This window comes from Pongo pygmaeus, chromosome 15 (assembly GCF_028885625.2).
Source record: "Pongo pygmaeus isolate AG05252 chromosome 15, NHGRI_mPonPyg2-v2.0_pri, whole genome shotgun sequence".
Taxonomy (NCBI): domain Eukaryota; kingdom Metazoa; phylum Chordata; class Mammalia; order Primates; family Hominidae; genus Pongo; species Pongo pygmaeus.
This window is the reverse complement of record NC_072388.2, coordinates 66528362-66556359: the sequence shown is the minus strand read 5'-3', so window position 1 is coordinate 66556359 and position 27998 is coordinate 66528362. Positions and strand designations below refer to the sequence as shown.

Genomic DNA, 27998 nt, shown 5'->3' with positions numbered 1-27998 from the left:
CTGAGCAGTCATACATCTTTTAATATTTGTAGGCAGTTTAAAATTGAGCTCCCAAGCAAACATTTGAGAAGAGACACCCTGAGAAACCGTGAAATCGGTGAAAATAAGAATTTATTTTATTTTTTTTGAGATAGGGTCTTGCTCTGTCACCCAGGCTGGAGTGTGGTGGCACGATCTCAGCTCACTGCAACCACTGCCTCCCGGGTTCAGGCGATTCTCCTGCCTCAGCCTCCCGAGTAGCTAGGATTACAGGCGCCCACCACCGTTGTCGGCTAATTTTTGTGTTTTTAGCAGAGACGGGGGTTTCGCCATGTTGCCCAGGCTGGTCTCGAACTCCTGACCTGAAGTGATCCGCCCGCCTCGGCCTCCCAAAGTGCTGGGATGACGCGTGAGCCACCATGCCCGACGTGAAGACAGGAATTTATACCCATGGAGTGCAGGAAAGGACCTTGTAATTGTCAACACGTGACACTTAGTGGCAGATGAGACCTAATGAAACCAGGCCCACCTTCCACACCAGATTATAAATTCCCCTGGAGCAGCCAGTAAATGTTTTATTCACCAACATGCCCAGATCCCTCGGAATGCCTACGCTTGACAAACACCTGTTGTGAACAAGTGCACGAGGCAGCCTAGGAGAAGAATTAGTCTCCACGAGAAGAATTAATCGGGCCTAGCAGCTAGAGTATTTCGAGGTCATCCTAACTGGGTTCCACTTTTGAATTTTTGGTTTTTGGGTTGTTTTTTTTGGAGACAAGGTCTCGCTCCACTTGGGAGCAAGGTCTCCCAAGCTGGAGTGCAGTGGTGGGACCTCAGCCTCCGGGGGTAGCTGGGGCCAAAAGTGCGCGCCACCATGCCCGGTTCTTATTTTGGGTTTCTGGTAGAGCTCTCGCTATTGTGCCCAGGCTGGTCTCGAACTACTGGATTCAAGCAATCCTCCCACCTCGGCCTCCCAAAGTACTGGGATTACAGGCGCGAGCCACTCGCCCGGCCGGGTGCCACTTCTGAAAGGTTGGGGAGCCGCTGGGCCTTCCAGGAAAAGTGCTCCACCTCCCGACGGCAGGCAGAGTCCCCGGCCCGGCTATCTTTCCAGGGCCGAAAGCCAACAGTCAAGACGCGAAACGAGGAATTCGGGTCACGGTGGCAAAGTAAAGCGCGATAACAGTGAGGACGACGTCTAGACGCAAACATACATCAAATCGGGCCGAAGCCCGCTGTCGCCGCGCGGGCTGAACCTGGCACCCGGAGCAACGCGCGACCCCGGGACGAGACGCTCTCGTCCGAGCCAAACTACATCCCCCGGCGTGCACTGCAACGCCCGCCCCCCGCCGGCCGGTGGGGCCCGGGAGGAAGGCGGCCGAGCTGCCCGTCCCGCAGGTGCCCTGGGGCCCTTCGCTGCGGCCTTTCCCCACCCTGGACCCGGCACTTCTTGGGTTCTGCGACTGCCGCTTGCCCCGGCGCCCCAGCGCTCCCTCAGGAGTCGCCTAGGCTGCGCAGTCTCCCGACTTCTAGTCAGGCTTTCGCGCCGGCGCCCCAGCAATCACTGGTTGGAGAAGGTGGGCGTTCCGGCTCGGGAGGACCCTGCCGCGGCCCCGGAAGAGCCTTGTCCTGGGCGGCGGTGGTGCGGCGGTCGCCGTTATGGCCACTGGGCTGGGCGGCTGACCGCCGGGCTAGGAGAGGGCCCAGGGCCCCGAATCTCGGTGGCCGCTGCTCGAGCGCGGCCTGCGCCATGGCCGCCTCCGCCGCCTCCTCGGAGCATTTCGAGAAGCTGCACGAGATCTTCCGCGGCCTCCATGAAGACCTACAAGGAGTGCCCGAGCGGCTGCTGGGGACGGCGGGGACCGGTGAGTTCGGGGTGGGCCACGCCGTGGGGACCGCAGCCCCGCGCGCTTTGGAAGGAAGATTCCACCACCTTCCTCCCGGAGCCGGGCCCGCGTCTCCTCCCTCCGCGTCCTCAGACACGCCCCCTAGGGCTGGCTTGTCCCAGCTCCAGGTCTCCCTGCTGCCACTGAGAGTGAATTGGGGACGCGCCCAGGGACGGACATCGGGGTTCAGTTCCCTGGGATCCTTCTATGGCCTTCCACATTTTCTCATCTTTTTTCACTGCGGCAAATAGAGCAGAGGGGCTTTTGCATCTGCGGTCCTGTAATGTAGAGTGGGTTTCTTTCGTAGCTGTTTTTGTTTTATGTATTTAAAAGCCCTAGTCTCAAGACAGGTCTGGTTTTCACTAGACTGACAGAGGATCCGTAGCACAGAAAAAGGGTTAAAAACCCAAAGGAGTCATAATTTGGGGGTATTGGTAAATACCAGTTATTGGAGGGTAGAGAGCTGGCTTTAAAACCTGATTGTGGCATTTAGATGTGGTCTTGTTTTGAACGTTTTTACTGCTGAGACTGTTTACTACCCCTTAATTTCATGATTCAGGTTGCTACAAGTTCTGTCTGGAGGAGCTAGAGTTTTCCGGCCCTAAATCCATAGGAAAATCTGCTATAGTTCTTGGCCTCCGGGTATATAGAACTTGATGGCAAGGACAAAACTTTGTTTTATTGCTTTTATTTAAGATTCAGAGCTTGAGTGTTTGCTCAACGAATTACTCAAGGTCATAAGAATTGAATGACTCTGGTGAGATTGAAATTCATGTATTTAATATATATTTATTGGAGGCTGCTGTGTGCTAGGTGCTGGTGAATTGTGAGGCACCGTTCTAGGTGCTGGTGAATATTGCAAATTACAGTGAAAAAGATACGAACATCCCCATTCTAGTGGGTAGGTGATAACTATATAACTATATATAATATATACTATATAATATATATATAATATATATAATTATATAATTATATAATTATATAATTATATATATAATTTTTATATAATATATAGTATATATTATATATAATTTTTATATAATATATAGTATATATTATATATAATTTTTATATAATATATAGTATATATTATATATAATTTTTATATAATATATAGTATATATTATATATAATTTTTATATAATATATAGTATATATTATATATAATTTTTATATAATATATAGTATATATTATATATAATTTTTATATAATATATAGTATATATTATATATAATTTTTATATAATATATAGTATATATTATATATAATTTTTATATAATATATATAGTATATATTATATATTATATATACTATATAATATACTATATAGTATATAATATAGTATATATAATATATAGTATATAGTATATAATATAGTATATATACTATATAGTATATTATATAGTATATATAATATATAATATATACTATATATAATATATGTAAAATATAATATATAATATTATATGATATATTATATATTATATTACATATATTATATAATATATATTATATATAATTTAATATATATAAATATATATTATATGTTATAATGTAACTATGTTATAGTTATATAATATGTTAGTTATATATTATATATGATATATATTAGTTGTATATGATATAAGTTATATATTATATATATTAGTTATATATTATATATATTATATATTATAGATTAGTTATATTAGTTATAGATAATATATTATATATTGTTATATATAATATATAATATATATTAGATATTGTTATTTATCATATATAATATATATTAGTTATATATCATATATAATATATATTAGTTATATATCATATATAATATATATTAATTATATTATATATAATATATATTAGTTATATATTATATAATATATATTAGTTATATATTGTATATAATATATATTAGTTATATATTGTATATAATATATATTAGTTATATATTGTATATAATATATATTAGTTATATATTGTATATAATATATATTAGTTATATATTGTATATAATATATATTAGTTATATATTGTATATAATATATATTAGTTATATATTGTATATAATATATATTAGTTATATATTGTATAACTATATAATATAATATATTGTATATATTATATATATTATATAATGTAATATATAATATATATAATATATAATAGAATACAATATAATATAACTATAACTATTAAGAGGCAGTGTTAAAGAATACAGGAAAGTAAATCAGAGTAAAAGAATAGGGGATGGGACTTCAGTTTTATTTTATTATTACTTATTTATTTTTTGAGACAGGGTCTCACTCTGTCACCCAGGCTGGAGTGCAGTGGCACAATCTCGGCTCACTGCAACCTCCACTTCCCAGATTCAAGCAATTCTCCTGCCTCAGCTTCTGGAGTAACTGGGATTACAGTTGTGCCACCACCCCTTGCTAATTTTTTTTGTATTTTTAGTAGAGACAGAGTTTTGCCATGTTGGCCAGGCTGGTCTCTAACTCCTGACCTCAAGTGATCCGCCTTCCTTGGGACTTCAGTGTTAAATAGGGCGGTTGTGAAAGTCCTCTCTGAGGAGATGGCATTTGAACAGAGACTTGAATGAAGTGAGGGAATAAACCAGAAATCTGGGAGAAGTGAGTGTCAGAAGGAGGGAATAGCACTGCACATGGCTTTAAGCAGAAATGAGCTTGGTGTGTTCAACAAAGAGCTGGAAGTTTCATGTGTTTGGGGTGGAGTGAGCAAAGGAGAGCTTGGTAAGCAGGGCCAGATCATGTAGGGCCTTGTGGACCATGGTGAGAGACTTGTGTCTTTTTCTAAATATGATGGGATGCAGTTAAAAGATATTGTGCAGAAGCATTGTGGGATCTGATTAATGTGTTTGAAAAGCAGACTGCAGGCAGGGCACGGTGGCTCACACCTGTAATTCCAGCACTTGGGGAAGCCTAGGCGGGCGGATCACTTGAGGTCAGAAGTTCAAGACCAGCCTGGCCAATATGGTGAAACCCCATCTCTACTAAAAATACAAAAATTAGCCGGGCATGGTGTCAGTTGCCTGTAGTCCCAGCTACTCAGGAGGCTGAGGCAGGAGAATTGCTTGAACCCAGGAGGCGGAGGTTGCAGTGAGCCGGATCATGCCACTGCACTCCAGCCTGGGCAACAGATCAAGACTCTGTCTCAAAAAAAAAAAAAAGAAAAAGAAAAGAAAAAAAAGTAGACTGCAGGCCAGCCATGATGGCTCACACCTGTAATCCCAGCACTTGGGGAAGCTGAGGCAGGAGTATTGCTGTGTTGAAGGATTTTGAGACCAGCCTGGGCAACATGGTGAAACCCCATCTCTACAAAAAATACAAAAATTAGCCAGGCATGGTGGTGCATGCCTGTAGTCCCAGCTCTTGGGGAGGCTGAGGTGGGAGGATCACTTGGGCCCTGGAGCTGGAGGTTGCAGTGAGCCAAGATCATACCACTGCACTCTAGCCTGGACCACAGAGCAAGACTCTCTCAAAAAAAAAAAAAAAAAAGTAAACTGCATTTTCAACCTGGCACTGAATTAATTTTTGCAATGCCCATTTCTATAAGGCTAAATAATGCAGAAGAACATTGCTTTGAAAAATAGAAAATTGAATTCATTATTACTATGGTTTGAATGTCCCCTCTAAAACTTATGTTGACATTTATTTGCCATTTTAATCATATTAAGAGGTGGGACCCATAAGAAATGATTAGACCAATCATCAGAGGTTGGATTGTTATCCTGAGAGTGGGTTGGTTGTTGAGAGAGAGTGGGTTAGTTCAGCCCTCTCTTGCTTGCCTGCTTTCTTGATCTGTTGCCCTTCGATCTTCTGCCATGGGGTAACCCATGGGTAGCAAGAAGGCCCTTGGAAGAATCAGCCCTCTCAGCCTTGGGTTTCCCAGCCTCCGGAACTCTGAGAAATACATTTATTTTCTTTATAAATTACCCAGACTCAGCTATTCTGTTATAGCAACATAAAGCTAAGATAGTTACATTCACCTTTGTTGTCTACCCAGCCTTTTTCTCCGTCCTGCAAAGAGGACAATCAGAAATATGTGAATGTCTTTTTTTTTTTCTTTTTTTTTTTGAGATAGAGTCTTGCTCTGTCGCCCAGGCTGGAGTGCAGTGGTACAATCTCAGCTCACTGCAACCTCCACCTCCTGGGTTCAAGTGATTCTCATGCCTCAGCCTTCTGAGTAGCTGGGATTACAGGCGCGTGCTACCACACCCAGCTAATTTTTGTATTTTTAGTAGACACAGGATTTCACCATGTTGGCCAGGCTGGTCTCAAACTCCTGACCTCAAGTGATCTGCCCGCCACGGCCTCCCAAAGTGCTGGGATTACAGGCATGAGCCACTGCGCCCAACCACAAAATACTCTAAGTTGCTGGTAACAGACATAGTTGTTAAATGGATAAGTAAAAAAAAAAAAATACATATCCCTAGAATTATAATAAGTCCAACAACTTTACCTCTTATTCACTGCCTCGTTCACACTGCTTAATAAATGTTTGTTGAATAAATTGAATTTATCTAAGCAAACACATGGTGCCTCATCTCTGAATCCTCTTTTTCTAGTTCAGAGACCACATCATAAAGTTTTCAGAGCTTTAATGCCCATCATGAATTATTAGGCACAGCATAATGTACATAATACAGCCCTTGCATGTAGCTTATGCTCTGTAATTGAATTCAGTCATTTTTCAATAAACACTGAGAATTATTATATATCAGCCACTGTCTGGGCTCTGAGGACTTCCAGAGTTCTTACCTTAAAAAGAAACAAACAGCTGGGTGCGGCGGCTCATGCTTGTAATCCCATCACTTTGGGAGGCCTAGGCGGGCGGATCACAAGGTCACAGATGGAGACCATCCTGGCCAACATGGTGAAACCCCATCTCTACTCAAAATATAAAAATTAGCTGGGTGTGGTGGCATGTGCCTGTAGTCCCAGCTACTCAGGAGGCTGAGGCAGGAGAATCGATTAAACCTAGGAGGCAGAGATTGCAGGTGACAGAGCGAGACTCTATCTCAGAAAAAAAAAAAAAAAAAAAGGAAACAAACCTTACAACAAAGTGTGTGATTAATCCTAAAATAAAGTTCTCTGAGACCATAAAAAAGGCTGGACTTGAGCCTGGGGAAGAGGGGGAAGCTTCAAAAAACTTCAAACTGAATATAAGGGGTTGAATGGGAGTTTGCTAGACAGGAAATGCGAAGAGGCAACACAGGAGTAAAACATGGAATACTCCCAACTCTGGAGCTTAGAATGTATGTGGGAAAGTAGTAGTAGAGGGGCAGGTGAAACAGCCAGATTGTGAGGGGATCTCAGTGTCACATTGAGACATTTGGACTTGATATGGAAAGTCAGTAAAGGACTTAAAGCAGTTGATTGATGTGGATTTTCTTTTAGAAGGAGGGCATTAATGTCTAGACAGAGGACGAGAGAGAGCACAAGAATCTGGGTACAGGGGACTGTGTTGAGAGCCTTTTGGGCAGTCGCCTTGGTAACGGGAATTTGTTTGACACAGGGTCTCACTCCTGTCTCCTGTCATCCAGGCTGGAGTGCAGTGGCACCACCACTGCTCACTGCAGCCTTGGCTTCCCGGGCTCAGGTTATCCTCCCACCTCAGCCTCCCGAGTAGCTGGGACCACAGGTGCATGCCACCAGGCCTGGCTAATTTTTTGTATTTTTAGTAAGGGTCTCCCGTATTGTCCAGGCTGTTCTCGAATTCCTGGGCTTAAGTGATCCACCCATCTCAGCCTCTTAAAGTGCTGGGGTTACAGGAGTGAGCTACAGTTCCCAGCCCAAGAGGTGGTTTTGAGGCAGAAATTAACCAGCCTCAATGGATTTGAGGAGTGAGGGAGAAAGATTCCAGGGTGTCTGCATTTTTTCACTTGGTCAACTGGGTGAATGATGAACTTAAATAAGAAACATAAGAGGAGAAGCAGAGTTTGGGTTGTGGATGAGAATATCAAAGGTACCTGTAGAACAGAGATCATGACATATGTCCATTCTAGCTTCACAAAATATTTCTTCTTCTGCCATTAAAAATAACGTATGGGGGCCAGGTGTGGTGGCTCATGCCTGTAATCCCAATATTCTAGTGTGGTGGCTCATGCCTGTAATCCCAACATTTTGGGAGGCTGAGGCAGGAGGATTGCATGAGGCCAAGAGTTGGAGACCAGCCTTGGCAACATGGTGAGACCTATCTCTACAAAAAAAAAAAATTAGCTGAGTGTGGTGCTGCTCACCTGTAGTCCCAGCAGCTCAGGAGGCTGAGGCAGGAGGATCACTTGAGTCTAGCAGTTTGAAGTTTTAGTGAGCTGTCATCACATCATTGCACTCCAGCCTGGGTGACAGAGCAAGACTCCGTCTCAAAAAAAAAAAAAAAAAAATTTATGAAGAAATATGTGAATTGAGAGGCCATGTAATATAATATTTAACAGCAAGAATTCAAGAGCCAGATTGCCTGAGTTTAAATTCACCTTTTAGTAGCGGTGTGACCTTGGACAGGTTACTTTAACCCAATTAGTTTTTCCTGCAAAATGGGGATAAATCATAGTATCTACTTCATAGGGTTTTTGTGATGAGTAAATGAGTTAATATATGTAAAGTCCTTAGAATACTGCCTGATAATAGAGCTACTAGCCATTTTATTTAAATGAAAATTAAGAATACCAGCCCTGTATACAACTACTCTTACCTTTTTTTTTCCAGAGTACTTATTTTCTGACATATTACAGCTACTCTTACCTTTTTTTTTTCCAGAGTACTTATTTTCTGACATATTAGACACTTTCCACGTTTATGATATTTACAGTATATTATTTGTCTTCCTTTCACTAGGACAGTGGTTTCATTGTGGTCCATGAACCAGCTGCATCAGCATCATCTGGGAACTTGTTAGAAATGCAAATTCTCAGGCCCCACCCCAGACCTATTGAATCAGAAAGTTTTAACAAGCAGTGTGTTTTCACAGCCCTCCAGGGGGTTTCTGATGAAGGCTAAGTGTGAAAGCCACTGAGCTAGAATATAAGCTCAATGTTGTCTTTTTTTTCAGTGTTTCCTAAGTACCAGAGCAGTGCCTAGCACAGACTAGGTGCTCCATAGATAAATGTTGGATGATGGAATATGTGAATACTGTGAATTGTTGGAAGGAAAATATTGATATATGATTGTAATTTATTTCTATTCTGTTGTCCACATTTTCATTACTTTAAAAATGGGTATATTCCACCTATTAAAACAACAAAAAACAGTGTTTCTCCAAAGTACAGTCTCCATTCACTTTCTGCCTTTGAATGATACTAGAGACAATGTGTCCTGTTTTAGGAAGTTTTTGTGTCAGTAACTGTCCATTACCACTTACAATAATTATTAATCCATTTAATATTTCATTAAATACCTATGGCCATAATTTCTACTCTTGGTTTTACAACCTCTGAAGAGGTCTCTCCAATTACCTCAGAGTACTATAATATGCTGTAATTTCTTAATCTAATCAATATGTTAAATGCCTGTGGTCATGATTTCTAGTTTTGGTTTTGTCATACCTGAAGACATCTCTCCATATGTCTTAATGTGTATCGTAAAAATATTGAAAGTTTTCCATTTTAAATCATTTAGATCAGTATGTATAACACAAGACCCTATTGTTTTTGGAGCCAGCAAAAATAATCACTATGGAGTACTATAATCAGCTGGCCGATAAACACCAATTACTTACAGACTGTAGAATTTTAACTATTCTAACTCCTCTTTTTTTTTTTTTTTTTTTTTTTTTTTGAGATGGAGTCTCGCTCTTTCGCTCAGGCTGGAGTGCAGTGGCGCAATCTCGGCTCACTGCAACCTCCGCCTCCCGGGTTCACGCCATTCTCCTGCCTCAGCCTCCCGAGTAGCTGGGACTACAGGCGCCCACCACCACACCGGGCTAAGTTTTTGTATTTTTAGTAGAGATGGGGTTTCACCGTGTCAGCCAGGATGGTCTCGATCTCCTGACCTCATGATCTGCCCGCCTCGGCCTCCCAAAGTGCTGGGATTACAGGCGTGAGCCACTGCGCCCGGCCTCTAACTCCTCATATTTTCTACTGAATTTTGTTTTTGCTCTTAGGTTCTTCCTAAGTATTTACTTTCAGAAACAATGATGGTTCCTATTTATTGAGCCCTTATTATATTTGGCACTTGCTAAGTGAATGTTATGTGTATTATTTCTTTTAACCCTTTCAAACAACCTTTACGAGGTCAGTAGTCTTATAGTCCCTATTTGCAGATGAGGAAACAGGTTGGTTGAGAGGGATCTCTGTTGCTTTTAACTGTTGTATGGTGTGGGATCTAGTCAACTGTCACGGTACACAAATAAAGGGTGTAAGTCCTCCATTTTGCCACAGTGAGGCGCCAAAAGCAAAGTAACCACATATTTATGAGCTGGTGAAACTGAACTTATTTCCACAACTTTAAAGGGCTAAGATTAGGCATTCTTGGGCTGGAAATTCAAATCCCCATAAGGAAGAGAGGCTGCTCACCTTGATCAAACATTAAGGTAGGCTTTCTGTAGTTCTGTTTTTCAGAGCTGTCTGTTTCCATTTTACTCCATGTCAGCATCCACCCAGTTTCCCAAAGGAGACAGAGTTGGTCCCAGAGAGTCCCTCACGTGTGACTGATTTGGGCAGGCTTGTGGGGTGGGGGATAATGGTATTTGAAGTGGTTCATTCTTGTTCATGGTGCCCATTCTCCCCAGGATTCCACCTTGCTGTTTGTAGTTGATTGTAGCATCAATTCTAACTCCCTGAAAAGAGGAAGAGGTTTTTTGTTTTTTCAACAGATTTTTACCAGTTATTAAAGGCTATACTCTGGGAGCACAAAAATGCCCCTCAGTTGTATACAGTATACAGTTGTTTACTGTAATGTACAGAAGAGCCTTGGACTGGGAGTCAACACACTTGCACTCCAGAACTAGTGCTGCCATACATTTGCTGTTCCGATGACTGTGGGGCAGGCACTCGGTTTCTCCAGGGTCTAGTGTCCTCAGTGGTAAAGGCAGGAAGTTAGACTAGATGATCGCTGAGGTACATCCTAGCTCTAGCATTCATTGGTTTCATAATTCTGAGCCTAAAGAATTTCTAAAAAGCTGCTATTGATCCCTCTCAGTTGGGTAGAGATCAGTCTCTTGAATTATCTGCCTCCCTGGCTTTATCATCACAAGAAATGATTTCAAAGGTTTCTGTTTTGTTTTGTTTTGTTTTAAATCTTAGAAGTCCAGAAAGGATCTCATAAATGTAGTGAAGTTCTGTAAAAGTATGTTGTTATAGAGCACTTATAAGAGGAAATGTGTTTTATGAAATCAGGTAGGAAATGGAATATTCTAGCACACAGAAGTTAGTGAAAGGAGAGAGGTTCTGTGGTCTTCTTCTCCCCCTTTCATTTATGTAGTTACATTCCTGGAATCATTCTAGAATTTGCCTCTTGTGAATGCAGATTTTCATACCCATTAACAAAGGAAGAATAAAGGAGGAGAATTTATGACTAAACGCAGTTGTAGAAAAGTCTAGGAAAGGAAGGAGCTAGGAAGGGAATGTACGTATGTGTACATTACTGCTTCTTACTGCAGTGATGATGCTCAGCACTTTTGGGACAGCTTGTTACAAAATAATACAATACTGCTCCATGGAAGTAGCCGTTTTTGACTGTCGGTATTATTTCAGTACTGGTAGCTAAGAACACAGCCCCCTCAGGAATAGTAATAGCTGCCTTGGTGCTCATTTCAGTTACATCATAGATGGTCAAGAGTCATACCATTTGCCATGGTGAACCTTCCTCTACTTTTTTTTAAACAACAAACAGCCTGGGTTTTGTGAGTGGTATGGAGAAAAATGTCTGAAGTATCTTGTGTATGTTAAGGGGGTGTCACACAACAATGAATGAGACATAGTAAAGGGTGTGTTGTCATGTGCCCTTTCAGGCAGTAGCCACATCTAAGGAGGTTTATAGTTCTAGGATCTATGGCACAGTAAAAATGACAAAATAAATGTCCATGTTTCAGAGGAACTTGGTCTCAAGTTGAGATTATAGAACATACGCATCCAAAATGATTTATGGTCACTTAAAAAGTAGGATACATGGACAGGTGTGGTGGCTCACACCTGTAGTCCCAACACTTTGGTAGGCTGAGGTCGAGGATTGCCTGACCCCAGGAGTCAAGACCAGCTTAGGCAACACAGTGAGGCCCCATCTCTACCAAAAAAAAAAATTAGCTGTGTGTGGTAACCTGCACCTGTAGTCTCAGTTACTTGGGAGGATGAGGCAGGAGAATTGCTTGAGCAGGTGGGAGGATTGCTTCAGCCTGGGAGGTCGAGGCTGCAGTGAGCCGTAATCATGCCACTTCACTCCAGCCTGAGTGAGACTGTCTCAAAAAAAAAAAAAAAAAAAAAAAGATACAACTGACATTAGATGCTGTTGTGATTAACAAAATGTAAATCCATATAAAGCATTACAATGACATTACATTTTATGTAGGATTGGGTTCAAAAGTCGGGGCTTGGCCGGGTGCAGTAGCTCACGCCTGTTATCCCAGCACTTTGGGAGGCTGAGGTGGGTGGACCACACGAGGCCAGCCTGGCCAACATGGTGAAACCCCCTCTCTACCAAAAAATAGAAAAATTAGCTGGGTGTGGTGACGCACTCCTGTAATCCCACCACTCAGGAGGCTGAGGCACAAGAATCACTCGAACCCAGGAGTTGGAGTTTGCAGTGAGCTAAGATGACGCCACGGCACTCCAGCCTGGGCAACAGAGGGAGACACAGTTTCAAAAAAAAAGCCAGGTCTTAAGATGAAAATCAGAGTAGACAAATCATCTAAGAAAATCTCAGGACGGCAACTGAGTACCCACATGCCATTTCTCCATAAGCCCAGCTCATCTGTTCTCTTTTGCAGCGGAAAGGCTGAGGTGGATGGATCACTTGAGGTCAGGAGTTTGAGACCAGACTGGCCAACATGGCGAAACCCTGTCTTTACTAAAAATGTAAACAAATTAGCCGGGCATGGTGGCGCGTGCCTGTAACCCCAGCTGCTCTGGAGGCTGAGGCAAGAGAATCGCTTGAACCTGGGAGGTGGAGGTTGCAGTGAACCGAGACTGAGCCACTGCACTCCAGCCTGGGCGACAGAGCGAGACTCTGTCTCAAGAAAAAAAAAAATTGCTCTTTAGTTGGTGGAAGTGCTGCTGGCTTGTGTTTAGGAGTCACACTGAAAAATATGTAGCTTTAAAAGGCCATATCCCCATACGTGCAACAGCATAGATGAACCTTGACTTTGTGCTAAGTGAAATAAGCTAAACACAAAGGACAAATATTGTATGATTCCACTTAATGGTGTACCTGGAGTAGTGAAATTCCTAGAATGGGGAGCTGTTTAATGGGCACGGAACTTCAGTTTGAGATGATAAACAAGTTGTGGAGAACAGTTAGTGGTGATGGCTCCACAACGGTGTGAATGTACCTAGCCACTAAGCTATACACTTACAAATGGTCAAAATGGTAAATTTTATATTACATGTATTTTGCCAGCCTAGGTGACAAGTGAGACTCCGTCTTGAAACAAACAAACGTTGTAAATGATGGTAACTTTGTGGTGATAAGTAGATTATGTGTAGATTTCCAGGGAGAACATTCATTTGGATGTATAAATTTTTTTAAAAAATCAAGCTCCTCTTAAACGGAGCTAATTTTTGCTTGTTAGATATGAGGGGATGACCTACTTCCTCATTTTATACTCAATGAAGGAAGAGGTGAGGTCCCAAAGAAATGAAGGAAATTATCCAAGTTTACATGCTGAGGCAGGCCCGAACCTGGCACCAGAACCTCACCCCGCTGACTAACCAGGAAAGGTGCTTGTATGCCTTTCCTCCATACAAATGTTTACCAGGTGACAGCATTCTGGTACCACCTTCATAATTTTTGCCATCCAAGTATCATCATTACTGTCACTTACATTTTATTTATTGATTTGTTTTTTTTGAAATGGAGTCTCCCTCTGTCGCCAGGCTGGAATGCAGTGGCACGATCTCGGCTCACTGCAAGCTCCGCCTCCTGGGTTCACGCCATTCTCCTGCCTCAGCCTCCCGAGTAGCTGGGAATACGGGCGCCCACCACCATGCTAGGCTAATTTTTTGTATTTTTTAGTAGAGACGGGGTTTCACCATGTTAGGCAGGATGGTCTCGATCTCCTGACCTCATGATCTGCCTGCCTCGGCCTCCCAAAGTGCTGGGATTACAGGCGTGAGCCACCGCGCCCAGCCTTGTCACTTATATTTTCTTTATGTCAACTTATTTCATGTAAAATACATTTATTTAAAACAATGTTATTTAAAAATGAAACTTGCTATCATATTTTAGATGGAAAACCTGTAGTATAAACGATCAGAAAATACAATGAAGACAATACTGTTTTAGTTAGATGTTTGTTTTGAAGCTGAAGCCTGTTCTATTTTTGTTCAAAGGGGAGATTAGTAATTTTTAGGTATTAAAGATACACTCAACCAAAGGGACGGAATGGGAAAGGCTGAAAGGGGAATGAATAACGTTCTCATCGTTCAAGACATTGCCGGTGCCACACCCAGAGAAAAACAAGCACCACACCAGACAGCCTCTCAGCAAGCAGAGTAGGTGGAATTTTTATTTTGCAGAAAAGTAGTGTATGAGTTAACATAGAAGTGCTTCACTGTGGGAGTGAAGGTGAGGGGTTTCAGAGAGTCACTATTGGTAAACATTCTTTTTTTTTTTTTTGAGACAGAGTCTCTCTCTATCGCCCAGGCTGGAGTGCAATGGCGCGATGTCGGCTCATTGCCACTTCCACCTCCTGGGTTCAAGCATTTCTCTACCTCCGCCTCCCAAGTAGCTGGGATGACAGGTGCCCGCCACCACGCCCGGCGAATTTTTGTATGGTTAGTAGAGACAGGGTTTCACCAGGTTGGCCAGGCTGGTCTTGAACTCCTGACCTTGTGATCCACCTGCCTTGGCCTCCCAAAGTGCTGGGATTACAGGCGTGAGCCACCAGGCCCTGCCATAGGAAGCTTATTCTAAACAGAGGGAATGGCCTTTACAAATGTGTGGAAATAGTAATAAGCATTTGAAACTTATCTATCTTTTCTAGAAGAGAAGAAGAAATTGATCAGGGATTTTGATGAAAAGCAACAGGAAGCAAATGAAACGGTGAGAACAAGGAACAAATTTTGTTTCTTCTACCTGGTGTTGGTCTTTTCCAGAAGTAATACTAGGAACTGATCACAGATTAACTATTCCTGTCCATTGATCTTGATTTTGACTATTTCTTACTAAATGAAGCCAGTTGATGGGGATGGTTGTTGAGGGGGTTTGGCAAACAAATGGGTGAAGCCTGAAGATGCTCCTGAAATATGACTCTTTGGTAATATATTGCTGATGTGAGTAGTAAGGGCATTCTCATACTTTTACCCAAGCAGTCTTTTAAAATCTGTTGTTTTTTGTTGTTGTTGTTGTTTGTTTTGAGACGGAGTCTCACTCTGTCGCCCAGGCTGGAGTGCAGTGGCACAGTCTCGGCTCACTGCAAGCTCCCCCTCCCGGGTTCATGCCATTCTCCTGCCTCAGCCTCCCAAGTAGCTGGGAATACAGGCGGGCGCCACCACACCTGGCTGTTTTTTTGTATATTCAGTAGAGATGGGGTTTCACCGTGTTAGCAAGGATGGTCTGGATCTCCTGACCTCATGATCTGCCCGCCTCGGCCTCCCAAAGTGCTGGGATTACAAGGCATGAGCCACCGTGCCTGGCCTAAAATCTGTTTTTAAGAGCTGGCCATTAAGATAGGTTACTGGTCAGTGTGGTGGCTCACGCTTGCAATCCCAACACTTTGAGATGCCAAGGTGGGAGGATCACTTGAGGCCAGAAGTTCAAGACCAGCCTGGGCGACATAGGGAGACCCCCATCTCTACCAAACACAAAAAAATTACCGAGGTTTGGTGGTGCATGCCTCTGGACCCAGCTACTCAGGAGGCTGAGCCTGGGAGGTCAGGCATGTGGTTAGCCACAATTGCACCACTGCACTCCAGTCTGGGTGACAGAGTGAGACCTGCCTCAAAAAAAAAAAAAAAAGAAAAGAAAAGTTACTGTTCTTTGTTAAACTTACTACTGTCACAGAAAATGTAGTTTAGAGGTAATTGTAACCATGTCCCTTTCTGTCTTAAGAGACAACATAGGAGCTGGAGTTGGTACCTCAGGCAAGACATGCATGAGTCTCAGTTGGTACCCAAAGTTTGTCAGAAGTTGGTTCCGTTTACTGAACAGTTTAACAACTGTTTCTCTTCACCTGTGGCTTTTCTTTAAAAAAAAACAAAAAAACTTTTTTTTTTGCTCCAGCCCTATGGAAGCAAGAGTCCTTTGACTCCATCTCATCATACTCTAGCTTCAGCAAACCCATTAAGATTGGGGCCAAAATTCTGATCCCTGCTAGTACTCCGCAGAAATAGTTGCCCCTGTATTTGCTACCCCAGAGCAGATGGATAAAAAATTCTCTTTTGGCCAGCGAACTTCCTTCTTGCTTGTTGAAGATCAATGTTTCAATTTCCCAATTATCCCAGTGAGGTTCTGAGAAGGAAGCACATCTGCATTCTTTTCTCTGTTTTGCATCTGCTTTAAGAAAGACCAGGCCACTAGACTGTGGGAACTATCTTCCTAATGGGAGTACTGGGAGCTTTTCTTAATACCTGTGTACAGCTGGGCATATCCATGATACCTGTTTGTAGCCATTCTCCTGTTTCAGTTAATACCTTGGTAGCATTTTTAAAATCTTCTAGCTACCACTGATGTGTTTGATGCTCAGATACTTGTTTTCTCCAAACTCAGCAAAAGTAATAATCGTATGCTGACTATTCCAGGCAGATGAAAATAATTTAGGGCCTCTTGTGGATGTGTCCAGGTGTTAACATTTTACTTACCCCAGAAAAATGGAAGTCTGATTCCCCTAAAGCAGCCTGCTCTGGGGTAGGCCCCTGGTTCTCTCTGACATGGAGACAAACTTAATTGATTTTCAGAAAGAGGAGCAGGAGAAGGGAAGAACCCTGATGCCAGACCCCTATCATTTTTAGTACAATAGACTTCAAAGCACTTCTTGATGGCAATGTTCAGTCACACCGGGCTAAAAACTTGGTATATTGAAGAGAGCTGAGAGAATTTGAAGATTTTGAATCCTGCCTCCTTTTCTGTTTAATTTTTTTTTTTTTTTTATATAGAGATGAGGTCTTGCTATGTTGCCCAGGCTGTGCTCAAATGATCCTCCTGCCTCGGCTTCCCAAAGTGCCGGGATTACAGGTTTGAGCCACTGTGCCTGGCCCGGACTCCTTCTTTTTGTGTGATCTTGAGCAGGTTTCTTTAAGTCTTATATATGAAATGGAGCATTTCCTACCTTATTGATTTGTTGTGAGGATTAAATGGAGAATGTATATAAAAATGTTTAGTAAGCTATAAAGTACTTCTGTTTTTCCATTCACTCATTCAGTTCATGTATTTTGAATGCCTGCTCTCTGCTTGCTGGGCACTATGCAAGGCATTCAGAATGAGGGGAACATGCCAAACATGGTCCCTGCCTCGTGGAGCATGTGGTTATTTACTTGGTGTAGTCCAAATAAATAAGTAGTTTGATTAGTCCAAACTAGGCATATTTCCAAATGAGTGAGGGAAGAACCAGGCTATCTGCTCACTACTTTCTGCCTTCCCAGCTGGCAGAGATGGAGGAGGAGCTACGTTATGCACCCCTGTCTTTCCGAAACCCCATGATGTCCAAGCTTCGAAACTACCGGAAGGACCTTGCTAAACTCCATCGGGAGGTGAGAAGCACACCTTTGACAGCCACACCTGGAGGCCGAGGAGACATGAAATATGGCATATATGCTGTAGAGAATGAGCATATGGTAAGTTTTAGCTGTTTTTTTTTTTTTTTTTTCCTTTAAGGGCCTGTGGTACAAAAATTAACTATATTGTTGGGGTATTTCATGTTATCAGTGTATACTAGACTCTTGTTTCATTTTTTTCGCCCTTATTCTCTTTTCTGCATCCAGTTCCTGTTACCCCTTGGTATCTGCTCTATTTAATGCAGGCCTTTCGAACCATAGGCATGTTTAGATTTCTTTTTATCCTTAATATAATACAGTCTTATAATAAAAAAAAAACAACAGTGCTTTGTATGTAGTAGAATATAAATGTTACCTATTCTTATTAGCAGGATTCTGGATTCTGACCCATTGATCTAATTTCTTTTCTCCTTGATCTTTTTTATTCTCTCATATAAATTTTAGAATCACTTTCTCAGATATGCCTGGAAAATTCAGTTAGGTTTCTAATTTATCAGAATATTGTTACAAAATCAATCCAAGCTTTCCTTTACCTTAATGTCAAGATGGCCCAGCAATTGAGATACAGTAGCCAATGCAGGGCACTTCTCGAGAAGGAGCTTTTTATCATTTTATTCTGTGGTAATAGAAAGTGAGCGAGACTCCCTCTCTAGCTTTCAGGATTCTGATTTATAAAATTGGACTAATTGAACATCTGTATTTTGAAACCATCTAGAGCAGCTAGATCGTTAAAGGAATAAAACGTCTGAAAGATTAAATGTGCTGCATTTGGTCTGTCTTCCACAAACACAACACAAAGTAGAAATTCTCTGGCAAGTAGCGTGGCAGAGAAATGGAAAGGGGCCCCCACCAGTGCAGACTGAACAGAGGTAGAAAGGCTCATACTACAATTTTAAACAAATCCTGTTTCACGATGCGTCCTGATTATAGTTTAAGAGACATTCAGGATGATATTGGCTTGACATTGCTGATGCCAAAACTAGATCCCTTGAGAATGAAGTACCTAAAATTTTCAAATGGATGCATGAGGGATTGTCACAGATTAGAAGCTGACAGAAGATCACTTGTAAAGGGAGACTGGAAAAAGGCAGGCAGGTGGAGCTGGTTAAAGTGGGAGTTGTAAAAGTGACTTTAGTCCTGTTGCCAAAGTTGGGGAGGAAGTCCAAACAATTTTGCTTTAAAATTATGAGTTTCAGAAATTATTATTATTATTATTTTTTGAGACGGAGTCTCGCTCTGTCGCCCAGACTGGAGTGCAGTGGCGCGATCTCAGCTCACTGTAAGCTCTGCCTCCTGGGTTCACTCCATTCTCCTGCCTCAGCCTCCCAAGTAGCTAGGACTACAGGCGCCCACCACCATGCCCGGCTATTTTTTTTTTTGTACTTTTAGTAGAGACTGGGTTTCACCCTGTTAGCCAGGATGGTCTCGCTCTCCTGACCTCGTGATCCACCCGTCTTGGCCTCCCAAAGTGCTGGGATTACAGGCGTGAGCCACCGCGCCTGGCGAGTTTCAGAAATTATTAAAACATAATTTAGGTATCCATACCTTCAGAAAAATTATTGTTCCAAATCTGTCTGAAGTTCATTTATGTGATCTGATCTTTTCTTGGTCATGTTGTAGCCTACTCAGTTGAAAATCTGCATCTTTTATTTTGAAAACCTTTTTCCTTCTTCCTCTGCGCTAACCTAACTGGTTTTATTTGAACCTCATTCAGTGGTTTCCTCATCTACTGGTCTGTATGCCATTTATTAAGTGAAAATGCTACAGAGCGCCGGGCACAGTGGCTTATGCCTGTAATCCCAGCACTTTGGGAGGCTGAGGCTGGTGGATCACCTGAGGTCAGGAGTTCGAGACCAGCCTGGGCCAATATGGTGAAACCCTGTCTCTACTAAAAATACAAAAATTAGCTGGGCGTGGTGGTGGGTGCCTGTAATCCCAGTTACTTGGGAGGCTGAGGCAGCAGAATTGCTTGTGTCTGGGAGGCAGAGGCTGCAGTGAGCTGAGATCTTGCCACTGCACTCCAGCCCAGGCGACAGAGCGAGACTCTCTCAAAAAAAAAAAAAAAGAGAAAAAAAGAAAATGCTTCTTGCTACTTCGGTTCTGGGAGCCAATCTTTTGGCTCCTTGATGGTCCTACTGCCAGTGGTCACCTGCTCTGTAATAAGCCTCTGTGAGCTGGGTCCCTTTTGATTGTGTGTGTGTGTGTGTGTGTGTGTGCGCGCACGCTTTGAACAGCTAAGAACTTGGAGTTGCCTCCATTTCTGTCGGTGGTTGTTAATTCTGGCCTGACAAGGCTACTTTTTTCTTCCTGCTGTCTGTATTTAGGTTTACAGGTGGAGTAAAACTTCGGTGGGGATTTAGAAAATTAGGGCAGTTGAGAAATTAGGGCAGGTGGGGAAAGCTTGCTCAAGCCCCAGATACTAATTTCCCTGAGACCAAATCACCACCAGTGTGGCAGCCTCAAGGTTTTTTGTTTGACCTTAGGTGAAGTTCTTTTTGGGGCTCACCAAGAGGGTAACCACATATGTTTTTTCCAGAATGTGGTAGTGTCTCAGACTTCTACATGATTTCTTTAGGTGCTGAAAAAGAAGAATGTAGCCATCTAGGCAATACCATCCTGAACCTGCCTGATCTCAGAAGCTAAGTGAGTCAGGCCAGGTTAGTACTTGGATGGGAGACCACCTGGAAATACCAGGTGCTAGAGGCTTAAAACGAAGAACAGAATAGCTTATTCATGGTCCGTTAATCCTCAGTACCAGTCTAGTGGGAATCTTCAGTGAATTAACCTTTTTCTAGGGCTGCAGAGTTTAGTTGGTTTGCTCATAGCACTATTGAAGTTACAGGCTATATGCATTATCAGGTAGCTCCCACATCTGGGCTGCCACCTTTCAGAAGTTGATAGTCCAGGAGATACATGGACCAGTTCAGATTCATCACAAACACAGGGAAAGTGCTCCAGTATTTTTAATCCATCTTTCCTTGCCTCTCGTAAGTGTAAAAGGCTGTGGAGTTGGGGGTATTGTGATCCTATTGATTGGATTTCAGGTTCTGCTTTAGTCTGTGACCTTGAAAAGAATCATTAGCTTCTTTGGTTCTGTCTTAAAAGGAATGAAAATTATTGCTCACTATATCCCTTCTAACATGGGGAAGGTCATGAGGAATATGCTGGCAATGAATTTATAATGGAAAAAGTCTAACATTTCTCTTCCATACTCCTTTCAGAATCGGCTGCAGTCTCAAAGGGCAATGCTTCTGCAAGGCACTGAAAGCCTGAACCGGGCCACCCAAAGTATTGAACGTTCTCATCGGATTGCCACGGAGACTGACCAGATTGGCTCAGAAATCATAGAAGAGCTGGGGGAACAACGAGACCAGTTAGAACGTACCAAGAGTAGAGTAAGTCTGGGCAGACAGGGAAAGGGGCAAGTATGGGGCAATTTAGGGGGCCACTGCACCTGGAAACCATACTAAGGCCAAAAGCTACAGCAGTTCTGTATTCAGGGAATAGTCTTTTTTAAGTTCTTAGGCTTTTCTCAATTTTTATTTATTAATTTATTTATTTTTATTTATTTTTATTTTTTGAGATAGAGTCTCACTGTGTCACCCAGGCTGGAGTGCAGTGGCGTGATCTCCACTTGCTGCAACCTCCACATCCTGGGTTCAAGCGATTCTCTTGCCTCAGCCGCCTGAGTAGCTGGGATTACAGGCATGCACCACCATGCCTAGCTAATGTTTGTATTTTTAGTAGAGATGGGGTTTCGCCATGTTGGCCAGGCTGGTCTCGAACTCCTAACCTCAGGTGATCCACCCGCTACGGCCTCCCAAAGTGCTAGGATTACAGATGTGAGCCACTGTGCCCGGCCACTTTGCTCAATTTTTAGTTTGCTTGGCTGAGAGAGCTCCCTTAGCAGCAATTTTACCCCTAAGATTTAGACATCACTGGAAATTTTTGCTTCAGTGAAGGGAAAAAAAGATGGAAGGACCTGATTTCTACACTTACAAGATTACAGGAATTAATAAGGATAAAGTGGCTGCATTCTCTCTTTGGCAAGAGAAATAATATGTCAAAAGGCACTTTAGGATTCAAAGCTTCCAACCTGAGATTTTAATTTCTCACACATCTAATAGGGTATTCTGCTATTCTTACGAAAACATCATCTGCTTATACCCTGTCATTTAGAGCCAAGGCTATTTTCCAGATTTCATAAAATAGTACCACAGTTTATAGATTTATAAATTATGCTTCAATCCTGGACTATAACCCTTTACTATTATGTAAGTAAAAGTAAAAAAAAAAAAGTAATAAGGAAAAAAATCTCTAAGGATTATCCAGTAAGGTAAGCTGGATCATTGTGGAAAGAAAACAAATATTTAAACCAAATGATGACTATATCAGGGATCTCTAGTCTATTGTCACTCTGAGAGCCTCAGAAAAATAACTGATTTATTTTTTCCTTTCCATAAATGAGTTAACCTACATAGGAATTTTTTAGTTTTTTAGAGACAGGGTCTTGCTCTGTCACCCAGGCTGGAGTGCAACAATGCAATTATAACTTACTGTAGCTTCAGACTCCTGGGCTCAAGTGATCCTCATGTGTAGCTGGGATACAGGCATGTGCTACTGTGCCTGGCTGATTGTTTTAATTTTTTGTAAAAACGGGGTCTCACTATGCTGCCAAAGTTGCTCTCGAACTCCTGGGCTCAAGCAATCATTCCACCTGGGCCTCCCAAAGCGCTAGGATTACAGGCATGAGCCACTGTGCCCAGTTGGAATTTTTTTTTTTTTTTTTTTGAGATGGAGTCTTGCTCTGTCGCCCAGGCTGGAGTGCAGTGGTGCAATCTTGGCTCACTGCAAGCTCTGCCTCCCAGGTTCACGCCATTCTCCTGCCTCAGCCTCCCAAGTAGCTGGGACTAAAGGCGTCTGCCACCACGCCCGGCTAATTTTTCGCATTTTTAGTAGAGATGGGGTTTCACCGTGTTAGCGAGGATGGTCTCGATCTCCTAACCTCATGATCCACCCGCCTCAGCCTCCCAAAGTGCTGGAATTACAGGCGTGAGCCACTGTGCCCGGGCGGAATTTTTTAATTAGTTTAATTTACCAATGGAATGCTGTATTCTTAATAGCAGAAGGCAAATCAATTTGAAAAACATACTGTGGCCAAGATTTGGACAGGAAAATACTAGCTCAGTGTGAAGATTTGAGTAGATTTTCTTAATAGCTACAATTCTCCATTAAGTCGGAGTAATGCCTAGCCCTCTTCAGTGAAAATTCACAATAAAGTAGTACATTCAAGGCAAGCTATGGAGAATGTAACTTGCTTACAGATTGTGTGGGTTTTGGTTTTTGAACATACCAGGTAGATTGGTTGAATTTAAAAGCCAAGGAGGCCGGGCTTACACCTGTACTTTTAGCACTTTGGGAGGCTGAGGTGGGAGGATGGCTTGAGCCTAGGAGTTTGAAACCAGCCTGGGCAACATAGCGAGACCTCGTCTCTACTAAAAATCAAAAAAAAAGAGCAGGGTGTGGTGGCGTGCACCTGTGATCCCAGCTACTTGGGGACAGGTGGGGTTATTGCTTGAGCCTGGGAGGTCGAGGCTGCAGTGAGCTGCAGTTGCAGCACTGCACTCCAGCCTGAGTGACGGAGTGAGACCCTGTTTCAAATAAATAAAAGCCAAGGAATGAGCTGAGAGGTCAGCTTACCAAGGCCACTGGGGAATGGGAACAGATGGCAAGTAGCCATCTGCTGGAGGTGAAATATCCTCCAGCTGTCCAGATTAGTAGCAAGCAGTTGAAAGTTCCATGGAGGTTAATTCTTTTCACAGTTCAATGTAACTGTCTCTTAAGAGGGTAAAGAAAAAAGATAACCAGATCCCAAAAGCAGTAACAGACCAGCCTACAAAAACAAATGCCAACTCAAGAGGCTGTCCTGGAATTTGGCTGATGAAATTCAAATCTTAAGTTGCTCTACAGTCACTGGCTGGCCGGTCTGCTGGCTACACTTGAAGCCTTCCCTTTTGGAGTAGCCACGGTAGGAGATTAGCTCAGTCTCAGGAGTCCATCCCCAGCAGCAACCTAGGAAGATGATTCTTAAGCCTACTTGATGAGTACTAAAATATCTTGTCCTTTCCAGGTTCTTCTACTTACACTCAAAGGCCATCATTTAAATTGGCTTTTCTTGGAATTTTTCAACATATATCCCTTAATGCCTACTGTTAATCTAGGGATATTCAATTATACAGAGTATACTTTTTAAAGAGGGAAATAATCACTATTTTCTCTTCTCAGCTGGTAAACACAAGTGAAAACTTGAGCAAAAGTCGAAAGATTCTCCGTTCAATGTCCAGAAAGTAAGTTTTATTAAAGTCATGAAATTTCTCTTAACTCAATGGCTTTCAACCAAAAAGCTTAAAATAGTGACTTAGAAAGGTCCTAAAAAAGCACCTCAGCAGTTGACGCATAGTCCCTGTATACTCAGTACCACCCAGCAGACCAGAATAAATACGCTAAGGAATATGGTCTTGGATAATTAAATAACTCAGGATAAAATCATTTGTTAAAAGTATACACTGCTTTGACTTGGAGCAGTGAAAAATTTCTCCACTGAGAGGATATTTAATCACAGCTGATGTTCTTTAGAGAAGCCAACACCTGGGAATAACAGCTTCCTGTTCCTTGAAATATATTTATATAATCTCAGCCGGGTGCGGTGGCTCATGCCTGTAATCCCAGCACCTTGGGAGGCCAAAGCGGGCAGATCACAAGGTCAGGAGTTCAAGACCAGTCTGGCCAAAATGGTGAAACCCGTCTCTACTAAAAATACAGAAAAATTAGCCGGGCGTAGTGGCGGGCACCTGTAATCCCAGCTATTCAGGAGGCTGAGACAGAGAATTGCTTGAACCTGGAGGGTAGAGGTTGCAGTGAGCCGAGATGGCACCACTGCACTCTAGCCTGGGGGACAAAGCGAGACTCCGTCTCAAAAAAAAAAAAATATATATATATATATTTGTAAAATCTTGATTAGAAAGCAGTTTTCACTTGCATAGTACTTGCTTTTGACTCTGCTTGCCCTTCATGGGAGTCAGCTCCTTTTCTGGAAGTTCTATCTTGTAGGGAAGAAGTAGACTTTTAAAAATAAAACCCTTGTGGAGTTGTCAGGGTTCGTGGGCAGTAACTGAGCCAAGATGCTGCAGAATCTGCTGGCACTGTCAGGTTGCCCAGAGGACCATGAGCATTGCTTCATGCAGGCATTTTGAAAATAAAGGTCCAGAAAACGCAAGCTGTTTCAGGAGAAGAATGGAATTCTAGTGCATCTAAAGGGTGGTAGAGCTGATGACCTCCTGTATAGAGCCACCATGGTTCTCAATAAGTGAAACAGCATATGCCATGCATCAGCTGGCTGTGGTTTCATTTCCCAAGAAACAGGATTGACTTCAGTCATCACAGCAGTGACTTGATTCAGTTTCATTCAGCTCTGTGTGGACTCCTAGTCCATAGAGAATAAATAAGTCCTTCTTTGAAGATCAGTATTTGAATTGTACTAACTGCCACCAATAGTCTTTACCAAAAATAAAAAACAAAATCCTTGAGTGCTAACAGCAACAAATCCAGGGCAGAACTATTGCCACTGAGGTTGAAGTTGGGGGTAAGAGGGTATTGTACGTGACCTTGGGCACAGATGGCCTGGCATGAAACAAAACTACAACCCACTCATGGAACTAGCAGGAGGGGTGGAATTTTCCTACAGTGATAAATTCCTTGTGGAATAGGGAGAAACCTAGAGTGAACATGAGAACCAGAGGTTGGATTCTTTGTGTAGACAACAGATAGTAACATTTTTAAACTCCTATACTACCTTTATAACATATCCATTTGGGTTGATAGGAGAGCAAAGGGAAAAATAGGGCAGAGGGAAGAAGTTTACAAGGGATTGAAAGGTATTACCCAGGCTTCTAGTTACTTATCCTAGGGCGGGACCCATCCTGAGCTGGATGTATATTTGATTACTTTTTCTAGCTAACCCTTCTTTCTAGAAAAGCTATTTTTAAAGGAAGTAACTACTATTTGAACACATTTCAGAATCCATTTTTATACTTTGGTTTTTATTTTCTCAGTTTAACATTTCTGTGAGGTAGACAGTGTTATCGCTAAGTGACAGCTAAAGAACCTTATGAGTACTTCCTGCTAAGTGGCTGTGTGATCAAACATACAGCCTCAGAGTATCCAGCCGTGGTCCCAGGTCTAACCCCAAAATGTTTAGAAGGAAGGTTATCCAAAATTCTGACTACTTCCCACTTTGCTTCTCTTTGTAGAGTGACAACCAACAAGCTGCTGCTTTCCATTATCATCTTACTGGAGCTCGCCATCCTGGGAGGCCTGGTTTACTACAAATTCTTTCGCAGCCATTGAACTTCTATAGGGAAGGGTTTGTGGACCAGTACTTTGACCTTGTGAATGCATGATGTTAGGGATGTGGATAGAATAAGCATATTGCTGCTGTGGGCTGACAGTTCAGGGATGCACTGTATAGCCAGACTGTGGGAGGAGGGAGGAAAGATGGAAAACCACTTAAATGTGAAGGAACAGCAACAAGACCAGTATGATATACCAAGGTAATAAACGCTGTTTATGACTTCTTTAAATTTACATAGTACTGTAGCATATTAATACCCTGTGAACTGCAAAAAACCAAATACATTTACAGTAGTATTGGTCACCAAAATAGAGGGGAAACTTTACAATTGTGAGAATGTGTAAATGTTCTCATTAAGGCAGTATTGACCCAGACAACCATTTAGTATCCATCTATCCCCTCAATGCCTCATAATTCTGGAATGCCCGTTGTGAAACATGTCAGTGCACAGTGTCTCCTAAATTCTCACACGTGCTTGATTTTCTGATTCATCTGGTGAACTGGGAGTAGGAAGTTGGTCATAGACAATATGCCCTCCTTCTCTTGTCTGACCAAAACTTGAAGCAATCACATCCACTGCCAGGTTAGCTGTAGTCTTCGCCTCTTCCTCTGAGGTGGCCAACTGAGGATTGACTTCAACAAGATCCAGTGCTGATAGCAACCCTGGAAGAACAAAGTGTGACAAAATCTCAGATTCCCTTGCTGCTGCTCTCAGTGAGGGTCATCCCACTGAGACAGGGAGAACAAGCCAAGGTAAAAACAAGAGTCCATTTTATAGTAGAAAATACCTATTTTTAGGAAGCCCCTTGCACCTCATCCTCTTGGCCATGAATTTAAGTTAAAACACTGTTATGTTACAGTAGATTAAAATAAACCTTTTAAGATAACGAAATAAACCATCCCTGTTCAACTAACATAACAGGCATAATTGTCAGGCGTTCTGGAAAAGGAAAAGGCTTGGTGTTGGGTGGGGGAGGTTTTCATCCTGCTTGTTGGCAAAATGTATGCCATCTCCAGTATGACTAGGAACCTTCCAGATGCCTGCCTGGAAATGAATCAAGTATGAAGGCAGAGGAAATCTCCCACTTTCACTAGCCAAACTGCATTCCCACTTTTGAACTCTAATGCGTTATCTGTATCTGTTAGAGCACCACACCATACGCCCTGAAATGTAGTTATTACTGCAGACTTCATTCTCACCCCTGCAGGCCTGAGCTCTGGAGGCAGGTTCCACATCTAACACATCTTTTTGTCTCCCAGCAGACTGACCCAGTATCTTGTACTTGATCAAGAGAAAATTCAGCCATATGTTAATTATTTTATCTAGACTTCAGTTACCTTCTGTTAAGAGAACTTATGTCAAAGTTCTCGGTAGTGTTCCTTTGGCCTGGAAGAAGTGGAAGGGAGGCTTAAACCAGAAGAACCTATCCAGACCTGATACCATGCTCACCCCTCTAAATGCCTCATTTCTCTGTAGAATTTAACTTTTTAGTTGGTTATTCTGGATGAAGGGTGATCTGAACAAGCTAGTATTCAGGAATGCAAGTATCTAAGAATATTTAGGGTGGCCATAAAGTCTGGAAACACAGGCAAATGTACCTAATGGTTTATTGATATTACACTATAGTACATGATGTGCTCAATGCCATCATGTCCGTTCAGCATCTTCCCTTATTAGCAATGCATAGTTGAGTGTACGGGTGCCAAACTGCAACCAACAGGTGTATTACTGTAGCATTTCCATCATTTCCTGCACATGGACCTGTGTTCCTGATTTGTCTCTGATTTCCACTGACTAAACCTGCACCTTTAGCATATCCCAGAAGTGGTAATCAAGGTTTGCACTAT

General features: G+C 42.3%; 2 protein-coding genes across 3 annotated transcripts in view; one reads left to right on the top strand and one right to left on the bottom strand.

Moving 5' to 3' along the window:
* The first annotated feature begins 100 nt into the window (after positions 1 to 100).
* Positions 101 to 26379, top strand: VTI1B (vesicle transport through interaction with t-SNAREs 1B). 2 transcript variants are annotated; one of them, XM_054447662.2, is made up of 6 exons: positions 101 to 1844; positions 15013 to 15071; positions 17609 to 17800; positions 20962 to 21135; positions 24026 to 24087; positions 26050 to 26379. In XM_054447662.2, the coding sequence occupies exons 1-6, from the start codon at positions 1730 to 1732 to the stop codon at positions 26144 to 26146; spliced, it is 699 nt and encodes a 232-aa protein (XP_054303637.1). In that variant the 5' UTR covers positions 101 to 1729; the 3' UTR covers positions 26147 to 26379. The 2 variants fall into 2 exon arrangements, with proteins under 2 accessions (XP_054303637.1, XP_054303638.1); XM_054447663.2 differs by lacking the exon at positions 24026 to 24087 and having other exon boundaries at positions 1352 to 1844.
* The window catches only part of ARG2 (arginase 2), a 33379-nt gene continuing 31716 nt past the window's right edge, over positions 26336 to 27998 (bottom strand). Inside the window, exon 8 of the mRNA XM_054447661.2 lies at positions 26336 to 26813. Within this exon, the coding sequence (XP_054303636.1) occupies positions 26608 to 26813 (206 nt within the window). The 3' untranslated portion in view covers positions 26336 to 26607. The remainder of the gene's footprint in view (positions 26814 to 27998) is intronic.

Bases quoted from the DNA above. Each gene is read 5' to 3' on its own strand.
- VTI1B (XM_054447662.2), top strand. From the start codon at position 1,730: ATGGCCGCCTCCGCCGCCTCCTCGGAGCATTTCGAGAAGCTGCACGAG. The intron at 15,072-17,608 runs GTGAGAACAAGG...CTGCCTTCCCAG, and splicing joins AACAGGAAGCAAATGAAACG to CTGGCAGAGATGGAGGAGGA. The intron at 21,136-24,025 runs GTAAGTCTGGGC...TTCTCTTCTCAG, and splicing joins TAGAACGTACCAAGAGTAGA to CTGGTAAACACAAGTGAAAA.